This window comes from Coregonus lavaretus, assembly GCF_964263955.1.
Source record: "Coregonus lavaretus genome assembly, chromosome: 29".
Taxonomy (NCBI): Eukaryota; Metazoa; Chordata; class Actinopteri; order Salmoniformes; family Salmonidae; genus Coregonus; species Coregonus lavaretus.
Genome location: NC_140016.1, coordinates 22,689,771 through 22,706,393, shown reverse-complemented (window position 1 = coordinate 22,706,393; position 16,623 = coordinate 22,689,771). Strand labels below are relative to the sequence as shown.

Sequence of the window (16,623 nt, the reverse complement as noted above, 5' to 3'; positions counted from 1 at the left end):
TATCGTGAGATTTTGAGTGAAAACCTCCTTCCATCAGCAAGGGCATTGAAGATGAAACGTGGCTGGGTCTTTCAGCATGACAATGATCCCAAACACACCGCCCGGGCAACGAAGGAGTGGCTTCGTAAGAAGCATTTCAAGGTCCTGGAGTGGCCTAGCCAGTCTCCAGATCTCAACCCCATAGAAAATCTTTGGAGGGAGTTGAAAGTCTGTGTTGCCCAGCGACGGCCCCAAAACATCACTGCTCTAGAGGAGATCTGCATGGAGGAATGGGCCAAAATACCAGCAACAGTGTGTGAAAACCTTGTGAAGACTTACAGAAAACGTTTGACCTGTGTCATTGCCAACAAAGGGTATATAACAAAGTATTGAGAAACTTTTGTTATTGACCAAATACTTATTTTCCACCATAATTTGCAAATAAATTCATAAAAAATCCTACAATGTGATTTTCTGGATTTCTTTTTCTCATTTTGTCTGTCATAGTTGACGTGTACCTATGATGAAAATTACAGGCCTCTCTCATATTTTTAAGTGGGAGAACTTGCACAATTGGTGGCTGACTAAATCCTTTTTCCCCCCACTGTATACAAATGTTATTACATCGACCAAAGCGTTTGTCTACAATGTGAGTTTTTGTTATTGTAGTATATTTAGTCTTTGGCGCTAACGGGGATCTGAATAAAATACTAAATACAACTCCAAATCTACATATGACCTGAGGTACTGATTTTATCAAGTACATTTTGTGTTTTGGCTTTTGACATAATCCCTAGAGGGGTACCCAAATACAAATGTGCATTTATTTTTGGGGCTTGTTATATCCAGTCAATTCCCCCCACTAGATGGCAGGTCTGTCTGCCCATTGAATCCTGTAATTATCTGAGAGTATTTGAAAAAGGTGCACATGATAAATTGGTTTTGGACACATTTACATTACATTTTAGTCATTTAGCAGACGCTCTTATCCAGAGCGACTTACAGTTAGACAACATTTACACGTGCAAAAAATATTACCAGTCCCTATATTTTAAAAGAGTTTGGTGCTTTATTGTTAAGAAAGTTGAGAAGTGAAAGATGAGAAGTCTTAAGGTTTCTTTCTAAACATCAAACAAATCAGACATAGCCTATAAAATAGATTCTCTAGAATAACAAGTGTTCAATAAATGGTGCACTTGGCAAAGAGATTATTATAAAATCTAAAACATTTCAAAAATATAATGTTAATCATGAACAGACAAGGATTCAGGAGAATTACACATAACTTTCTTTGACCCTGAATCTGAGTGTGGATTAACTGGCAGTAGATTTCTCATGTTATCATTCATCTGTTATTTTCCATCAAAATACAGATGTCTTGATTCTTAGTATCATCATATCGGTACAGCATCAACTTTTTTTCTCCCTCATTTGTACCAAAAGCATATGCCAAGGTTTGGTTTATGTCAATTCATGTGGTGAGTGGCTTAATGTGTTCCAGTGCATCAGGCAGGGTGGCTTGGATTTGCAATCACAGTAGCTATATCACTTCATGACAGCAAATCAAATCTCAGGCAGTGTCAACACACAGCAGCATATTGTCAATTTCTATCACTCAGGTTGCACATAATCTCCTTGCATCACAGTGTAGGCCAGTCTATTGGTCAATTTGTTTAGACCCCACTGCATGTCATTATCTGTAGATCAGTCTAATGTCCACCCCCTGCCAGGTCCAGAAGTGACCCAGCAGCCTCTTGGGCCTCAGCATCCAGCTGCAGGATCTCTACGGTCTCCAGATCCAGTTCAGTGTCCCCGGGCAGGACCAGATACTGGTACTGATGATACTGGTAGTAATGGAACTCTATGTAGCCGCTGTCTGACAGGGGGTCTTTCTCCTCACCAACCTCTTCCTCATATTCCACTGCCTCCATGTTGACAAGCTCCTCATGGTCAGGGGTCAGAGAGCAAGGTGGATTTGAGGAGAGAGGTGAGTTGCCTGAGGTCAAGGCTGGGGGAGAGGGGGAGGAGAGGAGGAGGGTTTGAGAAAGGGAATCTGTGTGAAAGAGACCATAATTAGTTTTTGTACTGTACATTGAAAAATGTGGCATGTCAACATCCATTTATAATAGTGTCCTATACAGTAGAGTAGAACAATTGAGGTAAAAGCTTTAAAAAAAGAGATAGAAAAGCCATGCATTACAGTGCATACCCTGTAGACAATCCATCTCTGAGTAGAATGTAGGGAGTTACTGCACTAAAAAAGAGTGACATAAATGGCCGAGCCATCGTGTTGCTGTGGCTATAGGTTACCAAGGTAATAGAAGGTTGTTGCCAAGACAACAGCACACAAACACACCAAACATGCAAAATGCGGAGTAAAGAGTTAGAAAAAAAATCTGCAGGTGAATTAACGTGTAAAAGATAGATCAGTTGTTCCTCAATTAAAAATAAGTATTTCAATTAAACTATGACTAAACATTAAGAGGGAACTGACATCTTCCAAAATACATTTGTAAGAGGCACTACAATACTGTCTGGGGATATAGTTTGCCAACAAACTTCAGTGTGGGTAGCAAGATCTAGTGATGGAGGAGGGCTAACCTGAGATCTCCACAGTGTCACACACCATAGATACTCCATAATCTGCTCCCTCCAACCTGCACAGGACAGAGAGGGAAGACATACAGTTAGTTGGACTACTGGTAAGGGTCTGACTGGGCTGTGATAAGCCTGCTATTGTAAGACAAAATCATTAACCCACATTCATTAACCAACAAGAATTTGGGTGGTAGTCACAGTTAGAAGGATTTGAGATATTTGGCACTGTGAACTAAACTGCAGTAAACTGTGTTTGTTCATACTCACAATGCAGGGTTGTTTAGTAAGTTGCTGTTAGTGCTGTGGTAATACTGGGTCTTCCTAAGCACCTCCAGAAGAGCGTATCGATATTCTGGACACACGCACCACATTGAGCCCTTCCCCACCGACTGAAAAACACATCATACACAATCTTAAATATCTCAAAACACTATTATTTCAAACAGAAAGTGAGACTTAATGCAAAAGGGCACATTGAAGACAAGTGAACACATCTCACCTGGCTCTTGTCCCTGTGAATCCGACGGAAGCTCTTACTCAGAGACAGGTTGTGTCGAACAGAGTTTCTCCATCCCCCAGGTGCTGCTCTGTAGTAGGGGAAGCTGTTCAATATCCATTCATAGATACCCTTCACTGGGAGCCTCTTGTCTGGCGAGTCTTCTATCGCCATGAAGATTAGACTGCTGAAGGAGTAGGGGGGCTTGGATAGGAAGGGAGGAAGGTGTGGGGTAGGTATGGGATCCTGGAGCTCCAGCTGGGGCAGTGTTGTTTTGGGCAGGGGCTGCAGGGGAAGCAAGTTGCCTCTTTGATGCAACCAGTTGAGGCAGGTCAAGTCATCTTGGTCAGATGTGGTTGGAGAGTTGAGGCAGTGTAAGTTTTGTACGTCAAGGAACTGAGGGGGAGACAGGGAGTCTAAAAGAGGGGAGAGAGATTCAGTCTTGAGGTGAAAGGAAGCTGCGGCTGTGGGGGAAAGCTGAGTAGGGGATGGTGGGATCGATAGAGGAGAGCGAGGGAGTGAAACATGGACAGTGGAAGAAGTTTGCAGAAGAGAGGAGGAGAAAGGTGGGGACTGGTAAAGAGTGGTGGGATAAATAAGAGATGTAGGGAGGGGTGGCAGTGTGTGAGTGTCACTCTCCATCTCTCTCCCAGCAGAATACTTCTTATACACTCATTCAATAGTTGATCTGTTGGGCAAAGCAAAGCAGAGCAGACAAACATTATTTAAATGGCATGGAGAAAAATCCAGCTCAAGTTAATGGCAATGCATTTCCACAATTTGAAAAACGTAAGCAAACCCAATTTATAACAGCTTTGGTAGACCAGATCAGGTGATCTTACAACATTTAGCCACTGATTAATTAAGTGAGTCAGTCTACTCCTTGCCCTGCATGCCGATCATTCAGTTGGTAAGATTATTTAAAAAAAATATACATGATCAAGTTAAAGATTAAGACAAGTCTGAACAAAGTTCTCCCCCTTTCTCTTCTGGTTTTGGATTAATGATTTAGCTAGCTATACTTGCAGATTCAAACAGCTACAGTGGCAAAAAGGCATTGCAACGGTGGATGCATAAAATCCATCTGATTGGAAAACTAGTTTTAATTCAAAAGGGTAAATAAAGTAGACTGCTCATGAAGCCACATGGTGCTCAACGTGCTGCTCAATGTGCTCATACTTCGGGAAATGGCGGTAGAATATAAAGTTACATTTAGCACAATCAGTCAAGCAGTCTTTTGTTAAATTCCCCCTCAGGTGCTGACAGAAATACTTCAGAGTATAAAAAACACAATGCATTGCTTACCGATAAAGCAACGTATTAGTTGTCAGGGGATATTAGTAAGTCTCGAGTTATGCAAAATATACCATTCAAAAGTTTAAAATATTGTCTGATTTCCATTCGAAGAATCGAAGTCGAATTCCTGCCCGTTCGCCTTCTATCTTTTCTAGCGTTCCCTTGGAAACCAAAAGGACGCTTTGCAGATTGCGCGTCGCCGGCGCGTTCCCGCCTTAAAGATACAGTTCAATCTTTTCCTTTTCCCAACACATGTAGACAAACCACTTTCCAGATTTGACTCAGTCACAGCATTCCCAAATTTAAGGCCAAGGATGATCAAACTGAACAGACATTTTTCCATTGAAACTTTCCATTGTTAACAAAATGACAGAGGCATGGTTAAAATTCAAAGCTAAATATGTTTATTTTTCTACAAAAAAACATAACACTGGTTGTTGTTCATGCTCCATAAAGTTTAGATCAATAATAAGAGGGTTTAACAGGTAAGGATAAATGGGGAAGATAAGACTGCACTGGTAGCACATCCTCAGAGTAGCTCAATCATTTTATATTTAACCATACTGCAACATTTCTGGTAAGCCCAAATGGACAACATACACAGGAAACTTTAGAGGAAAAACTGGAGTGTGGTGTGAAACTTTTTTCAAAACCATATTCCAATTTCATGAATACAAAACCCTTCTTTCTCTATAAATAAGGGGGCCAAAATGGACAGTATGTAAAACACTCATGGTGGGAAAACATCAAATCCTTCCATTGTGACAATCAATGTGTCTTGCATACTAAAGTCTCACACTGTAGAGAAGTCAAAAATAAATGTTCATTTAAAACTTTAACCAAAAAACTTAACACAAGATAGAGCTCGATATCTATAATCCCCTTTTCTCTGGCAGATGAGCTGAAAGGCAGGTAACACGGACACTCACAAGAACCAAGTTTGTAGGAAGCATCAACATGTGTTTTTTTTAAAGTTCAATACCAAAGGACCTCAGCATCAGACCCCGTACCAGGTCACCTGACCAGATGTGAGGTGAGCCAGTAGATAATGATTGGCTGAAAGGCGGCGGTGGCCAAGGTGATGTACAGGCGAAGTCTTGGTTTGGCACTCGCCCCAGCCCCCATGGAGTCATGGGAGAGAGACGACAGAATCTTCATTTTGAGAGAGCGGACCTGATGGCATGATAAAAATGCTGTTTACTCTTGGACATAAAGTTTAAAGACATAAAAACAAATTAAACCATGTCAACTTGCTTACTATCATGCATAACAAGGTACGAAAAATTCGGACTTACAATGAAAAACATAAGGGCACACGATGACCAGGCGAGAGCCACGAAGTACCCATCACTGCCAAACAGCAGACCACCCAGCACTGTGAAAATCATCCTAAAACAAAGAACCATCCTTAAAAATCCAGGGGTATCACAGTAATGTCAGCAAAATGTAACAACGTGAGGTAAAAAAATAAATCCCTTACAGAGTATAGATAACAAACCACGTTTCCATCCACAGTGTGAGTGAAGTCATACCGTATATAAAAAAAATAATGACAGCTGTTTCGGTACAATTTTATAAATGCAGAGAGAATTTGTTCGTTCGACATGGTAGGATCGTTTTGTGTCTGTAAAACTAATTATATGAGAAATGGCAGTGGAAACGCCTTTATGCAAAATATTGATATAATAACCATCACATCGAAGTAAACTTGGAGTCACACGATTATATGGTGTGTGGTCCTCCCACTATGACTCGGGAAACCATGCAGTTTATTAGGCTACAGATGAAACCAGTTACGATTAACTTCACATGATGGTGAAAGTGCACAGTGAGCTTGATGCTCACCCCAAAAAATATTCTTGCTCTTATCCATAATAATCTCATTATGTAGACTAACCTACCCGCACTGTATCTGCCAGCTGTTGGCTAGAGCGCACGTAAGACCAGAGTAGGCAACGTTTTCTATTTGTGACAAAATCATCAGTAGGGTTGAAAATGTGATGGAAACACTTAACTTTAGATTTTTATTCGGTACATGAAAACTTCAGCGAAAAAGTCCATGTTGTATGCACTACGTTATCATGCACTGATTTTAATCCGCAACAAATTTGTTTGGTGGAAACACACCACTGGTGGGAAAATTCACATATATTCTACATGCAGATTTTAGAATATTCACATGAAAATCCATGGCCAATTGGATGGAAACCTAGCTATAGATCTAATGGAGCCCTTACCCCACATATTTGTATCCACTGTAGGCAATGAGGTCAAAGGTGGATAGGTCAGAGTGAACAGTGAGAAGGTAGAGACTCAGCAACATGACCAAGACCTCTATGACGACCCACACCAAAGCAGTGCTGGCACACAGACCAAGGACCTCTGGACTGAACCTTCCATTGAAGAAGAGAAAATGGTGATAAGGTGGGAGAACATTAGTTGGTGGATTCATTAACAAATACAATGTATTCATTTCAGTGACCCAGTATCTAACATTCCAGAAATAATATATTTGCTTGGCAATGTTTGTATAGTTGTAAAAAAAAAAATTATAGTAGTTGAAGTAACCTGTTCTGAATGCCAAGGGCCATCCCAGCAAGCAAAATGTAGGTGATAAAAGCCATTGCTGAAAAACAATACAGTAATAATCAAATCAAAATTCATTGTGTATATTCCAATCAAAAGATTGCCACTTCCATATTAAACATCTTACTGATATACCGGTTTCAATATAACGTACTTACAAGGTATGTAAAGGTCGGGTGCATTCACATCATGCCTGGGTGTGAGAGGAGTGTCTCTGTGGTAACGAACTTCCCAGTCCTATTGACATTACAACATGTGAAATGGATTTACACAGCATCATAGAGAAGCACAAACATATAGTTCTTACTGGACCTAACATTTAGCAGGTCACAGAATGTCTGTAACAATTTATCCTAATCTGAGTAGGGTAATTTGTGGAAACGTATCATGCTTGTTAATATAAACATTGCTGAAACACAAATGCATCTGTCCTTTTTACACCTGCAACATTAGAGAAAACATTCACCTTCTGTGTGACGACAACATCAAAACACACACATGCTAGCAGGGTGATTAAAGAGTGATTATCTTGTTTGGAGGCCCGACTATCTGATATGTACAAGAGAACATGAGACGAGACGAAGGAGGAATGCCAAGACTGTCTTCATGACCTTGACACACCAGTGTGTGCTACAGTGCTGATGAGGATCATACTTTGTAAAACATAATGTGCAAAAACGTGACATGGTGTGTTTGGTGTAATAAAATGACTTGATTACCTGGTGTGTGTATGGGAACATGAGGAGCAGAAGTTTCTTCATTACATATTTGCTGTCGACGGCAAAGAAATACTTCAGCTTGTTCACAGACACATACCTGCTGATCTGAAGAGAGATTGTACAGGTGAATTTCTAACTGTCATGATGATAAGCGGAATCAAAGATGGTTGGCACAGTCTCATCTAGCCCAGTGGTACTAGACAGAGATTGAATCTCAGTATAACATACACCCACCTTGCAGGTTATTTGCCGACCAGTGCCTATGCTTGTTTGATGCGACACTTCTCCCACGTCCTTAATCCGTAACCAGTAGACGGTTCTGATTAGGAAATCGTTGTTTGCGTCGCTGAGCAGTGCCCAAGATAGACTTAAATCAAATTGTTAGATGCTACCACCCCCTTCCAAATCAAAACATGGATGTCAATGTTTGCCCATACATGCTCCATTCTACTTCGTCTGTTTCCTGTCTGCGAGGCTGATTAGCTAGGACAAACAGGCGTGAAACAGACAGGTGTCGGCGCAAAGCAAGAACACAACATGGAATCCATGTTTGGTTTTGATTTGGAGGGGGTGGTAGCATCCAACAATTGGATTTAATTATTTACTGGGCACTGCTCAGCGATGCAGACCACAATTTCCTAATCAGAATCGTCTACCGATTACAGATAAAGGCTTGGACATCGGTAAAGCGTCGCCAAATAACTCGCAAAGTGGGTAAATGTTATACAGCTAGACAAGGGTTCCACTGTCGTCTTCAAAATGGGCTAAGTCTCATCCAGCCTCAAGAGCCCGACAGAGCATTGTGTCACAATGCTTCTAAGGAACAAACTATGGAAGAGGTCAACAGTAGGCGCCATCAGCCACAAACTGAGCCAAGTAACAGATGCATACCAGCTCTATAGCTCATGTGGCTACCTCATGCACGGCTTTACACTGACCATCCTATCTGGCTGAAGGCCATTAATAAAACCTCATCCCATGCCCGAGTGGATCTGAAAGGATCCACAGACATAAGCAATACACCAGCAGCAACTCTAGTCTATTTAACTCTTCATTTGTTGGAACGTAGCCATCACCCTAATGACAATGAGACCAGTCTGTAGTGTGATTTTCTCACCTCCTTGTTGACAATATCCTTTCCATGGTTGGCCAGGGAAGAGCCATATATCATGGCTGCACTGGCCATTGGGTCAGCAAACAGGTTGTTGACCCCAGCACCCCCTGGCCCTCCAGCTGGAGCCCCTCCCATGTTGTACCCAGGGGTGTAGTAACCCTGATTGTTCATTGGTGGCGCTGCCGAACTGGTATCTTCAAAGAGGAGAGGGTCCCCGGCGGGTGGAGCTGCACGAGCTCTTGGCTTTGCTACAGAGGGACAAATGGGGATGAGGATAATTGGGTAGTGTGTAAGAGTGGGGTAGTGTGTAAGAGTGTAGTATTGTATGATGTCATATCAGAAATGTTGTATTGATAATAAATGTGATGTGAAAAATGACTTTCTATACATAATTGTAATAAGGAAAGTTCTATTTAAGGCAGGGGTGGAGCTAGCCCAATAATGGACTAAAGGAGCCTAACGTTACTCCTTATAGTCCAAGGACCTTGGCTCTGGCAGCCAAAAACTCTAAACATGAATCGATTCTCAATAGATGGGGAGTCGACTGTCTCCCATTTGTTTTCCGTAAACAAGCGCTGTAATATGGAAATATGGCCATGTGGGAACCCTAACCCTTTTAAAAAAGGTGTGTAGTAATTTAACAATTTTTTTATTGTTTATTATTTCCTTGCTGATATGAAAGATACGTTCCTTATGTTTCCAAAACCGTATCGCAAGCAATGTGCTTTAATGTTTAGAGCAAGCGTCGGGGCTCTTAACAAAACTCCCCCAGCTAGCTGCTTTTAGCAACGCTCGTATTTACACACTAGTGTTGCTAGAAATTAACTTGCAAACAAACCGAATAGTCCGCCGGAAGCCATAAGTGAAATGAAATTCAATTTCAACTAACTGTCAATTGTCCGTAGGGTTAGTCCTTATGTAGGGGGTAAATTATGAAAAAACATCTAATAGAACATAAATTAAACAGCCGTTCCAAACATAGGTCTGTTGTAGACCAACTTCCTCTCCGCTTATCTCATGTCAACGTGTGTCATATCTGACCTAAAAAAAAACAAGACCTTGTGGGGGACTTTTATTTTGACATGAGGTAAGCAGAGAGGAACTGACCTTGCTGAGGAACTGCATGGGTCTACAATAGACCCACGTTTGGAAATTCTGTTTAATTATAAGTTCCATTAGATGGGGGGTTTTCTCAAATTGGCCCCTGCATAAGGACAATTGACAGAGTAAGTTGATATTGAATTTTATTTAACTTCTGGCTTCTGGCGGAGTATTCTGTTTTTTTGCAAGCTAATTTTCAGCAACGCAGTTATCCCCAGACCAGAATATACTATCGTCAATAGGCGCTAAAAAATGAACGTCTGAACCAGTATCTGTGCATTAGCGACCTCTAACGCCCAGAAAGCTCAGATTCAAACTCCCATTCACCAGCTCTGCAAGCTTTATAATGTACATTATAATTTTGAACTTTTTTGGAAATACATATCGGCCGTAACAGGAGTAAATTAAGATAGTTACTCAGCGAAACTCCATATTTGGTTATGAACGAACGTATTTTGACATTATAACGCTTGCAGAATTGGTGAATGGGAGTTTGAGTCGGAGCCTTCTGTGCGTTAGAGGTCTAACATGCTGACCACACCGCTCGCGTTACGTGCACGAGCGTTGCAAAATAAATGTACACATACATGTTATTCAATAATTTCATCCAAACTGCCCGCGTGCATCTGCGTAGCCAGGCGCTAAAATATAACTTTGACGTGCTGCAAGTCCCACCTCTCCCATCGGTTTTTAGGATCATATACCCACGTGTGTGATTGAAAGAGGAACTGAGCTCCACACGCCAGTCGGTGGTGGTAATGCGCCTTAAAGTTGTTTGTCAACCGCCATATAAAGTCCAAAGAAGAAGACTGAAGGAGGAGAGATGACTAGAAACGAACTAGGTTTACCCTTTTATATGTGGACTAATTGTTGGAGTAGAGGACGTTGTGCATTTCAGGTAAAATAACAACCCAATGTTTATATCCCAGGACAAATTCGCTAGCAACAACAAGCTAGCTAGCTATATTGCCATTAATATTTCATGCGTTTCGGGCTGTCCCCAAATTAATATAGTTGGTTCCATGGGCGGTGTGTTCAATAGGGCGATATGGGCGACGCACTGCCAAACGGGAAAAGGAAGGGATTTTTTTTCTAATCAATTATATCATGGCAACAGTAGTTCAGTGTTCACGTCTGATCTGCCAGCCACTAAATGTCCAATCAGGCTAAAGTCGTGCTTCAAATGTCCCCGCCCGTTTTGGGGCGATTTCAGTCAGGTTGAAAATCGCCCAGAAGTCTCTCATAGCCTCTAATGTAAAATATTTTTTTTTCAAATTTCTGAGCTTTCAATACATTCTCTATGGGTGTCTGAGGGCTTGCACTTACGCGCTTTCGTCATACGTAACGTAACGTAACCATGAACGGCAGACAGCAACGCTTGGACAGCGACTGGTGTAACCGACATGCACCATCTTTCAGAAAAGATTAAGAAAAATGAGCTGTCAAAGACCCACATTGATAGCTGTTTGAGATTGTCTGCTTTGGTGAGAGTGAATATTGCCACTCAACTGGATGAGGGATACAGGCTAGCTGTCCGCCGCCACAACGATGAGGTTAGCAACAGCAGAGTCGTGAACACTGTCTACGAGAATCGAGACGACCTCATAGAATGTTTTGAAGCCATCCGGACGGGTTCATTGGGTTCATTTGACCAGCCCACCGTACCAGAAGCTACAGAATAAGGACATCGATGCTGTCTTTATCAAACGTGCCCTCGACAGCTTCGCAAGCAGTGTGCAGGCCATAAGGTAAGATAAAGATTAAACAATATCATTCGATCTTTCTCAAAGCAGAGCTTTATTTGAAAATGTATGCATGAAAGGAGACTGCATTTGTGTTTGAAATTACATTATTGTCATTATATATGGCCAGTGGTGTAATCTATCTTATTTTATATACTATGTGTACTGTACAGTGGTGCTCATAAGTGTATGAACACATTCTAAAGCTGACTAAAAAGAGGAATAAAAAAATCATCTTTTGGAAATTGATCTTAATGACTTAATTAAAAAAGTTGGAAAATCCAACCTTTAAGGACACCAATTTTCTTTTCTTTTTTATTCCTCTTTTTAGTCAACTTTAGCATGGGATCATAAGCTTATGAGCACCACTGTATACTGTGCTGAACATCCAGGCTATGTGAGACACAAAGGCTAACTTAAACACTAAAGACTTTATGCATCCCTGCCCATTTTAAGTGGAACTGAAGTATTTGTACTATACATGGATACATTGCATATACCTGTGCATCACATAGACAACAATACTGTACAAAGCCAACAAACACATTGGTCTGTTTGCCTTCAGGGACTCCTCTCAACAGCAGCTGCAAGAAGCAACAGGAGCCAAAAGACCCAGAACAGCTTTGAGAGAAGAGGAGAAGCAGAGGCTGTCTGAAGAGGTCTGCAACACCATCCTGGATCACACCAAAGAAAGGTTATCTTTCTCTGGCCACCTTGTGAGTGCTACCTTACTGCAAGCAGACATGTTTGAAAGGTACTGCCATTCAAAAAAATAAAAAATCTGTTCATGTTCATTTTTACAAATCTATACAATTGGCCAGAATATGGTTGTTCATATTTACAAATCTATACAATTGGCCAGAATATGGTTGTTCATTTTTACAAAGCCATACATATTGTTTATGCAGTGTTGAGGAATGTGAAAGAACACCCTTGATTATTTTTACTGTGATAACTTATTTTGCTTTTGTAAGCCAACACTTTTGTGATCAGTCAATAAATGCTTCTGGTATTGACTTATATGCTGCCCCTGTCTTCATGTTGTTGCTGGACATATCTTTTTAAAAATGTGTGTAGGTCACCTAAATCATCAGAAAAATTGCCCCTCCTGAGAATTTTTTCAGGAGCCGCCACTGGTTGGTTCAGAGTTCGTTTTGATATTTCAACCTGCGTTTCCTGATATTGTCTGGGGTGGATGAACAAAATCAACATGCGCGTGCCCAGTCTAGTCAGCATGTAACGCACAGATTCTGATTCAGTTAGTGTCTATGAATGGGCTAGGGTGAAGTATGACAATACATAACAGTCCTAAGGCAATTATGCGTGACAATATGAGTATGCAACCTGTAGCTACGAACAATATCCATGCCATGCAGGATGCAATGAAAGCCTCACGCCTTGATCACACCGATAGTGTTTGAACAAAATAGTATGCAGCATCATCTGGTTGTGTGCAACAAAAGTTTAACATTCACTTTCTGCTACCATTTCTGTCAAGCCGTCTACTCATACAGTTTGACGCATACATTCGATAAATCCAACGTGTGCACCACACAGAACGTATTGCAACGCAATGCTGCAAGGCAAACGCAGCGTTCCATTGGAAATGAATGTACTTCTGGTGTACCAAAATGCAATGATACCGTCGGTATGATCGAGGCGTTACCTAACTCTAGCGAGCTACATTATTAGTTAGCTGTAGCAGATAACCTGTAGCTAGCTACTTACCACTTGCTCGGTAGCCATGATGTGGAAGGTCCATTGTAAACACCTGTTTAAAAATAGAAACAATGTTTGGGTTTGATAACGTGCTGCCACGCAATTTTATACGTTGCTAGATCTTCACATCCATAAGTTAGTTAGCTAGCTATGTTTCAATGTTGGCTAGTAGTACGTTAGCTAGCTAACGTTAGTTAGAAGTTTTCGTCGTTAACGTTACTCTTGCTTGGCTGCTAGTCTGGGGCTAGCTAGCGAATGCTAACTGAAGAGCTGGTTAGCTTTTGCCACCATTTCTGTGTGAACACAATTGACAGTTAATTAAAGCAGAATAACATATTTCAATGTACCAGACTGTTAAAAAATAACTGACATACTCATGAAATACAATATTCACTATTTAAAAAGCCAAACGTTACACCTACCTACGTGTACTATGGTGCTTCCTAGAACCTGCCTCTTGTACTTTACCTTAGCTATTATTGGTCGTCTTCTCTGTGCTTGCGTGGCAGCGAGGATAAGCAAAATACTTCTATTGGTCCAAATAAAGATTCAGCCTGTGCACTGATTGGTTTTCCGGGATATCAGTCTTCGTTAATCATTAAACCAAAGACAGTACATTATGAAACTGATTAAACGTGAATTACATATTCATCAGCCCCTTCAACCTAGGCCTGGGGTGTATTCATTACGCTGATTCAGGGTGTATTCATTACGCTAATTCTGTTGCAAAACGTTTCGTCTGTTGCAAAATTTTGCTACAAAAAGTGTTTACTTCAAACGGAAATCCTTGCTGTTCTTTGGATAAGGAGGTGGATTGGCATCTAGAGTTTGGCTAACTATAGTTTTATAGAAGGTAGCCCATGTTGTCTTCTGAAACAGTGACTCAGGGTGACTAATTGTAAATGTGAAAAAATAGTTGTACTTGTTTAAGAACAGCAAGGATTTCCATTTGGAGTTAACGGTTTGTGCCAAAACGTTTTGAAGCAGATTTTGCAACAGACGAAACGTTTATCAACAGATTTGGCGTAATGAATACACCTCAAGCCTAGGTCGAAGGAACTGCTGAATATGTAACAAACGTTTCATGATTCACAAAGACTGACATCACTGAGGACCTGAAATGGTCTCACCACACCAACACTGTGGTGAAGAAGGTGCAACAGCGCCTCTTCAACCTCAGGAGGCTTAAGAAATGTGTCTTGGCCCCTAAGACCCTCACAAACTTCTACAGATGTACCATTGAGAGCATCCTTTCGGGCTGTATCACCGCCTGGTACGGCAATTGCACAGTCCGTAACTGCAGGGTTCTCCAGAGAGTGGTGCGGTAGTCCAATGCATCACCAGGGGCACACTACCTGCCCTCCAGGACATCTATAGCACCCGGTTTTACAAGAGGGACATCAGCCACCTGAGCCACGGCCTGTTCACCCTGCTACCATCTAGAACAGGGTTTACCAAACTCGGTCCTGGGGTCCCTCCTGGGTGCACTTTTTGGTTTTTGGCCTAGCACTACACAGCTGATTCAAATAACCAACTCATCCTCAAGCTTTATTTGAATCAGCTGTGTAGTGCCAGGGCAAAAACTAAAACATGCACCCTTTGTGGTCCCTAGGACCGGCTTTGGGAAACCCTGATCTAGAAGGCGGACAGTACAGGTGCATCAGAGCTGGGACAGAGAGACTGAAAAACATCTTATATCTCCAGGCCATCAGACTGTTAAATAGTCACCACCACTTGCCAGCCTCCGCCCAGTATCCTGCCCTGAACTTAGTCACTGTTACTAGCCTGCTACCACCTGGTACTCTACCCTGCACCTTAGAGACTGCTGCCCTATGTACATGGTCATTGAACACAAGTGACTTTAATCATGTTTACATACTTTTACCCACTTCATATTCTAATCAAGGCTCATTCTATATAACTACTGCTGTACACAACTTTTCTATTCATATACTGTCCAAACACACCATCATATACATATATTTATATATGTCAAAGGAGGTTGGTGACACCTTAATTGGGGAGGACGGGCTTGTGGTAATGGCAGGAGCGTAATTAGTGGACTGGTATCAAATACATCAAACACGTGGTTTCCATGTGTTAGATGCCATTCCATTCGCTCCGTTCCGGCCATTATTATGAGCCATCCTCCTCTCAGCAGCCTCCTGTGATATATTTATATTCCGGACTCTGACATTGCTCGTTCTGATATTTCTTAATTCCTTTATTTTTCTTTTTTGAATTTGTGTGTATTGTTTTCTATTGTTAGGTATTACTGCACTGTTGGAGCTAGAAACATAAGCATTTTGCTGCACCTGCAATAACATCTGCAAAATATGTGTACCCCCCCATGCTGGCCCATGTTGACTCCAATGCTTCCCACAGTTGTGTCAAGTTGGCTGGATGTCCTTTGGGTGGTGGACCATTCTTGAAATACACGGGAAACTGTTGAGCGTGAAAAACCCAGCAGCGTTGCAGTTTTTGAAACAAATCGTTGCGCCTGGCACCTACTACCATAACCCGTTCAAAGGCACTTGAATATTTTGTCTTGCCTGTTCACCCTCTCAATGGCACACATACACAATCCATGTCTCAATTGTCTCAAGACTTAAAAATCCTTCTTTAACCTGTCTCATCCCCTTCATCTACACTGATTGAAGTGGATTTAACAGGTGACATCAATAAGGGATCATAGCTTTCACCTGGATTCACCTGGTCAGTCTGTCATGGAAAGAGCAGGTGTTCGTAATGTTTTGTACACTCAGTGCATATACATATAGATTGCATTTGGATTACTGTTACAGCGCTATTTAGGGTGTTAATTGGAATCATTCCGACATCTTGTTTTAACATTTTTTGATTATCTGTGTACTTCTTTGACATTTTTCTGCATTGTTAGGCGCTAGTAACATAAGCATTTCTCTGCACCCAATATAACATCTGCTAAACTATGTATGAGACAATACACTTTGATTTGTAATCTGATACATCATCAAATTCACTTCATATCAACACAACATTATTTTATCAAAGATACACAAAAGGACAGTGTTCAGCAGTGCAGTACATGTCAGGGAAAGTAGCCTAATCTTTGATTAGATCTAAGTGTGCGGTAGTAGATCTCTTAGGCCAACATTTCTTCCCCTGTTTCCTTTGGGGTCAAACTGTGAAATCTGTGTATGTGTGTGTATGGGGGGGGGAGTGGGTAATGTGGCATATAATAAATATAAGGATTAAGAGAATGGGTGTGTAAGTGGTGGGTGTGCATGGTTG

General features: G+C 41.4%; 2 protein-coding genes across 4 annotated transcripts; both read right to left on the bottom strand.

The window, feature by feature from the left end:
• Positions 1-1,688: 1,688 nt before the first annotated feature.
• On the bottom strand, positions 1,689-3,715 carry LOC311104887 (uncharacterized protein; the record flags this gene model as incomplete). The annotated part of the gene is made up of 4 exons (XM_084146853.1): positions 1,689-2,032; positions 2,581-2,636; positions 2,845-2,966; positions 3,077-3,715. The coding sequence occupies 4 exons, from the start codon at positions 3,713-3,715 to the stop codon at positions 1,689-1,691; spliced, it is 1,161 nt and encodes a 386-aa protein (XP_084002979.1).
• A 1,035-nt stretch (positions 3,716-4,750) lies between these two features.
• LOC311105221 (protein YIF1A-like) lies at positions 4,751-13,842 on the bottom strand. Of its 3 annotated transcripts, none has more exons than XM_084147292.1 (9): positions 13,819-13,842; positions 13,360-13,402; positions 8,792-9,036; positions 7,675-7,779; positions 7,114-7,192; positions 6,938-6,995; positions 6,607-6,762; positions 5,665-5,758; positions 4,751-5,542 (listed from the first exon to the last, which is right to left on the bottom strand). In XM_084147292.1, exons 2-9 carry the CDS (start codon positions 13,391-13,393, stop codon positions 5,384-5,386), a joined length of 930 nt encoding a protein of 309 aa, XP_084003418.1. In that variant the 5' UTR covers positions 13,394-13,402; positions 13,819-13,842; the 3' UTR covers positions 4,751-5,383. The 3 variants fall into 3 exon arrangements, with proteins under 3 accessions (XP_084003418.1, XP_084003417.1, XP_084003419.1); XM_084147291.1 differs by having other exon boundaries at positions 13,773-13,835; XM_084147293.1 differs by lacking the exon at positions 13,819-13,842 and adding an exon at positions 13,777-13,808.
• Positions 13,843-16,623: the final 2,781 nt, after the last annotated feature.